The sequence below is a fragment of the Gekko japonicus genome, unplaced genomic scaffold, assembly GCF_001447785.1.
Source record: "Gekko japonicus isolate JY-2015 unplaced genomic scaffold, Gekko_japonicus_V1.1 scaffold753, whole genome shotgun sequence".
Classification (NCBI taxonomy): domain Eukaryota; kingdom Metazoa; phylum Chordata; class Lepidosauria; order Squamata; family Gekkonidae; genus Gekko; species Gekko japonicus.
Genome location: NW_015172027.1, coordinates 166,347 through 172,250, shown reverse-complemented (window position 1 = coordinate 172,250; position 5,904 = coordinate 166,347). Strand labels below are relative to the sequence as shown.

The following is a 5,904-nucleotide window of genomic DNA, read 5'->3' as shown; positions in this document are numbered from 1 at the left end:
CTCCCCGCTTTCCCCCCCCCCCCCCCCAATTAGCTAGGAATCCAAAACAGTCCAGTGGAGCCTGAGCGGTGGGTGTTGCCTTCTGACACACTTCCGGTGATGTCAGGGTGTGTGTCATATGCAAATAAGTTGTGCTAATGAGTTATGCTAATGAGTTGTGCTAATGGGCTCCTGCACCTCCTTTTCTACGAAATGACCCCTGCTAACTGGCAACAGTTTTGCACATTCTCAGAGTTAGGGCAGACAGCAGAAACTATGCATTCTTCCCCCACAAAATGAATTTGGCTTCATGACTTTCCTGGCTTGCAAACCGGATACTTTCAGTCTTAGATCTCCCTGGTACACCCATACTTTAGGCAGACCTCATGCACTTTCATATTTTTTAAAAAAGAAAGTAAATATAATTTGTTTATAAGTCCATTTTTCTCCTTAATCCCCCACCCTAAACTCACAAAGATTTTGTGGACCTATGTTGGTGACGTTACAGGTTCTAGCCAATAGACACCTTCTGCTCTAACACTGGGGGGGGAGGTATACTGTCTTCACCCTAAGATCAATAGTTATTCAAGCTCAGTATTATCTGCTCTCACTGAGAACAGCTCCTCGTGGTCCTACGCTTACATCTTCACCCCACCCCATGCCAATCATAAGGTTAATACTAAACCTCCCCCAGCCCCCATTCATAGGAACTTGACTTACCAGTGTCTCCTCCTCCACAATGCCAGCCCCAGAGCAAGAATGATGACTAACTGCAGTGTGACACATGCAGCCAGTGGGATCCAGGTGCCACCATGCCCTCCACTTTCCAGGCACCGAGTTGTATTAGGGCACATCAATAGGCAATCTTTTGCTACTCCTGCGTATCAAGGGAAAGACACCAGAGGAGAACAAATCCTTGAAATGCAGGCCCCGGTCTCTCCCCAGCAGACGAGACTACAGTTGCCAACAGGGGCAAATCAGGATGACCTAATGGCAAAAGACCTCTGTTCATTTCTGCATCCGTTATCTCTAAGTTTGTCCTCAGTTATTTATTTATTATTATTTATTTATTATATGCCCTTAGGTTGCATTGTGGGTCAGAGGAAGAAGAAGAGATTGGATTTATACTCCACCCTTCCCATGGAGTCTCAGAGTGGCTTACAGTCTCCTTTCTCTTCCCCTCCCCAAAACAGACACCCTGTGAGGTAGGTGAGGCTGAGAGAGCTTTCTTGAAGACTACTCATGAGAGAACAGCTCTCAGAGAACTTGCAACTGACCCAAGGTCACGCAGCTGGCTGCATGTGGAGGAGTGGGGAAATCAAACCCGGTTCTCCAGATTAGAGTCCGCCACTCTTAACCGCCACACCAAACCACACGCTGCATTGGGCTGGAGACTCTAGCGCTGCCATTGCCCCAATGTCCTGTTACTCTGATGCCACCTACTCCTTCTTCTTCCGGCTTACCCTAAACTCAAAAGAACCTAGCGAGGGGAGAGAGAGAGAGAGACAACTCTATGGAGGCAGCGCATGCAGATGCCATCGGTCACACAACAGTATGCAAAGTTATGTTCTAGGGTCCAACGTCAGCAACCCAGCACTCACATTTGGAATGTGCTATTGAAGCATGGACACTAAAGTGCTGCCAGATTTCTGGGTATTTCTTACAAAAGCTTCTCTTATCTGGCCCAGAAGGTGTGAAGGGGGGGGGGGGGGGGGAGACAGGCTGGCTTGCTTTTTTCTAGTGGGTTCATCCTGATCTGGATGACCTCATCATACCTCTGAAGCTAAGCAGGAAGGTTTCCTAGTTAGTACTTGGATGGGAGACCACCAAGGAAGTCCAGGGTTACTGAACAGGGGCAGGCAAGGGTTCATCTCCAGCCTTGAAAAGCCCACCAGGGCTTGCCATAAGTCACCACTTTGGTGTAGTGGTTCAGTGCGCAGACTCTAATCTGGGAGAACCGGGTTTGATTCTCCACTCCTCCACTTGCACCTGCTGGATGACCTTGGGCAAGCCGTAGTTCTGATAAGAGCTGTTCTTGAAAAAGAGCAGTTGCTGTCAGAGCTCTCTCAGCCCCGCCTACCTCACAGGGTGTCTGTTGTGGGGAGGGGAAGGGAAAGGAGTTTGTAAGCCGCTCTGAGACTCCTCTGGGTAGTGATGGGTGGGGTATAACTCCAATCTCTACTCTTCTTCTCTCTTCTTCTTCTTCTACCAAATTAGCTGCGACCAGGGCCAGGGCTTTTTCGGTGGCGGCTCCTACCTGGTGGAATGAGCTCCCGGGGGAGATCCTTATGCAGTTCCGCAGGGCCTGCAAGACGGAGCTGTTCCGCCAGGCGTTTGAGTAGGAGCCGCCGCCGTACTATACCACCACCGTCATGGTATCTTGAATGGATGCAATGACGAGGCCCTGATGAAGAACCTGGAAAATGTAAGGAAGATCTCGATGAGCCGTAGCCGTTGGGCAGAAATATCGTGGGAGTACCACCTGGGACGATGTTGACTCCATCGTTTGATATTAGTAATTGACTGAGCATCGTTGTTTTAATTGCTGGATGGTTTTATGATGTTTTATATGTTTTAATTATGGCAAGGCTAGTTACCTTGCCCCTGTTAGCCACCCTGAGCCCATCGGGGAGGGCGGGATACAAATGTGAAAAATAAATAAATAAATAAATAAATAAATTGATTGATTGATTGATTGGCCACCCTCCACTAGAAAGACATCTCATGAGTTCGGCAATTCCACTCCCTCGCGGAAACCCTTGGTCACCACATTTTTCTTCCTGACAACCATCGGAGGCTTTAAAATAAAGCAGGGTGGGGGGAGTGGGGCTTGAAACAACTCTGGGTGTGGGGGGGGAATCAGGAAATTCACTGAGGAGAGACAAAGGGGTTACTCTTTGTTGTGTCCACTGACCACCACCGGAGGCCAGCGCACACGCCTGAGCTTCAGTCCTGGACAACAATGGGGACTAGGATCCTAGTCCCTCCACTGGGGGAACCAATGGGACCGTGGCGGGAGATTCAAACCCGCCAATGGGACCCAGGGGTGGTCCCCTGGTCGTGTATATAGTTGGCCTGCCGGCCGTTTGTCTCTTGTCTTGTTGTGTACCAATAAAGCGTGCTATGCACTATGTCGTCGTGTGTAGTTTCTCCATGCGGCAACCCACTACACAATACTCTTCAAACGTTCCACAGAATTCATTTGTTATGAAATGAATTTGTATCGAGTCGTAGCATAAACCAAACACCTGGCCACCCCCAACCCGAAAGGAAGGACAGCAAACCCCGACACGAATCCAGCATCCCAGCTCTTACCGGTCAAATTGAAGGCGATCCCCAAGTGGTCAGCAAAAGCACACTTCACTCTCCTTTCCTTGGGCCTCGTCCCCTCTTCAGCTGTCTCCTTTTTCACACAAATGTGGAGTTGTGAGGTCCTTTCCCCTTTGAAAACGCTGACTCCTCCTTTCTTCTCTTCACCCTGAAGCTCCTTTTTGCCTTCCCACCACCTGACCACAGAGTGCTGGATGTTTTCGACTGAGACCGAACAACTCAGGATGTAGCACACGCTATCCGCTCTCCTGCTCTCCACCGTCTGCTTTGTTCCTGGAGGAGAGAGAAACATCCCTGATGTACCACTGCCATCATGAATTCAAGAAGCAACTGAGACCTACGAATGTATTTTCGCGCTGCCCCCCCTCCCCCTTGAGAGTAGGTTGTCTAGGACCAGCTAGTGGAGAGGAAAGGGGACATATTATTGCAGATAGATCCAGGTGGTCAGCCATGTTGGTCTGAAGCAGTAGAACAAATTTAGAGTCCAGTGGCACCTTTAAGACCAACACAGTTTAATTCAAGGTATGAGCTTTCGTATGCATGCAAGTTTTTCAAATACACTGGAAGGAAGGTGAGGTCCAAACTTACAGACAGGGGCCGAACAGCAAATTAACAGCAAATTATTGCAGATCTGCCTCACTTAGGTCACTGATCTTCTTCCACCCAGATATTGGCTGAGACTCCTCATGTGGGTTATGGAGTCCTACCTCCTGGGTGCAAGCCCTTCCAGAGCTGCCATTTTTGGAAGGACCTGCTGCTAGTTCAGTTGCACCGAGAGCAAGAGGGCCACCACTCGAGCTTCTCTTTACACACACACACACTGAGGGTGCGGTCAGACGGCGTGCTGGGAGTGGTTTAAATTGCTCCGGCCCTGATGCGTTTGTTTTTTTTAACCTAGAGAATCGCAATCACGCTCACCTCCTTGCTCCAGATCGCTGCACGGCCACATCGCTCCCCACCGTCCACACGTGGGAGCGTGCGTGGGTGTTGGTTTTCTCTCTCTTACAGTTTGGGCATGTGCACAGGCAGCCATCTGTAGAACTAAAATTTTTGCTGCTGTAACACTTCCCTTTAAATGTTTACCCCGAAAATGGCCTCCGTGAGATCCCGAACTCATCTAAATGCTAAAACTAGGCACCATTTAAACATTGTTTGTAATAAAACGGTGGCAGACCTCCGCCTATGCGCACACTGCCAACACTTTTTTTAAAATGGCAGGCGAAAAGCGGAAGCCTCGGGCAGCTTTCGAGCAGGGAGGGGGTTTAAACCGGAAGTGGCTCGACACCGCAGGAGCGATCAGACATCAGAAAAGTGCAGCTGGAACCAGAGAATCAGGAAAACACCACTTGGGGACGTGATGTCAAAATACTCCGGGTTAAAGTAGTTTTGAGCCAGAAAGCGACAGCTGGGGACGGGAGGCATATGTTGGCTGTGTGATTGCGCAGATAAAATCCGTTTCTGAGGTGGGCCGAAAGCAGACTAAACGGCCCGTCTGGACGCACCCTGAGAGGAACAGAAAGATGATGCAAACCGGGCACAGAGAGGATTACTCTGCAGCTCTGAAGCATGGCACCTTCCTCATTACAATACACTTCCTAGTCTCCGTTTACATTACCTGGCCCCAGCATTCTTGGTCTGCTGCCTATGGCCTTGGTCTTGACACCAGTGAGGTCATACCTTTGTCATGATCTTGATGGCACAGACTCACAGTATCTATGGTTTCACCATGGAGTTTTGAGCAATTCCCAGAGCTACTCTTCGCCTCTTCCAGGTATTACCCAGAAATCACGTAGCAACACTGGCAACATTGCCAACATCACACACACACCATGTCCTGCTCCTAGCCCTCCCGTCAGTTGCCAGACTTGGCAACCCTATGTCAAGAAGAAAACCAAGGGTCATATCAATTGGAGCAAAGAGACAAAGAAAAAAAACGGATGGTGCCATGGCTCAGAGGTAGAGCATCTGTTTGGCATGCAGAAGGTCCCAGGTTCAATCCCCAGCATCTCCAGTTAAAAAGGACCAGGCAGTAAGTGATGTGAAAGACCCCTCTCTGCCTGGGACCCTGGAGAGCCGCCTCCACTCTGAGGAGACAATACTGGCCTTGATGGACCACGGGTATGATTCAGTGTAAGGCAGATTCATGCGTGTTCAATGGTGCAGTGGGGAGAAGATTTTATTCCAATGTGTTAATAACCCCGATGCATTTTGCACGGAGATTCTGTCCCTCCTCCTCACTTCAGCGGCCGGCTCCCACTGGTGGACCTCCTGATGGCACTGGTATTTTTGGCCACTGTGTGACACAGAGGGTGCGTTCAGACGGGGGCTTTACATCGGTTAGGGTTCCGGTTGCAACCGGTGTACTCACCGGCGTTCACACGACGAACATCTGCCTCCTGTCCCTAACCGGTGTAAAGCCCTTTACACCGTTGTACTCTGCCACTAGGTCCTAAGTGGTGGTAAACTGAGTGCAACGGTTGTAAACGGTGCACCTCGGCGTCTGATCGCTCTCCAACGTTGCAGAGACACTTCCGTCGGAAGCCTCAGGCTTCCGGCTTTTTCCTGCCATTTTTTTTTTTTAATGTAAGCGATATA

General features: G+C 49.8%; 1 protein-coding gene across 1 annotated transcript in view; it reads right to left on the bottom strand.

The window, feature by feature from the left end:
• The window catches only part of LY6G6F (lymphocyte antigen 6 complex, locus G6F), a 24,515-nt gene that overhangs the window by 5,498 nt on the left and 13,113 nt on the right, over positions 1 to 5,904 (bottom strand). The window contains exons 3-5 of the mRNA XM_015420574.1: positions 3,295 to 3,582; positions 2,342 to 2,395; positions 700 to 856 (exon numbers count right to left, since the gene is read on the bottom strand). Coding sequence (XP_015276060.1) covers positions 700 to 856; positions 2,342 to 2,395; positions 3,295 to 3,582 — 499 coding nt within the window. The remainder of the gene's footprint in view (positions 1 to 699; positions 857 to 2,341; positions 2,396 to 3,294; positions 3,583 to 5,904) is intronic.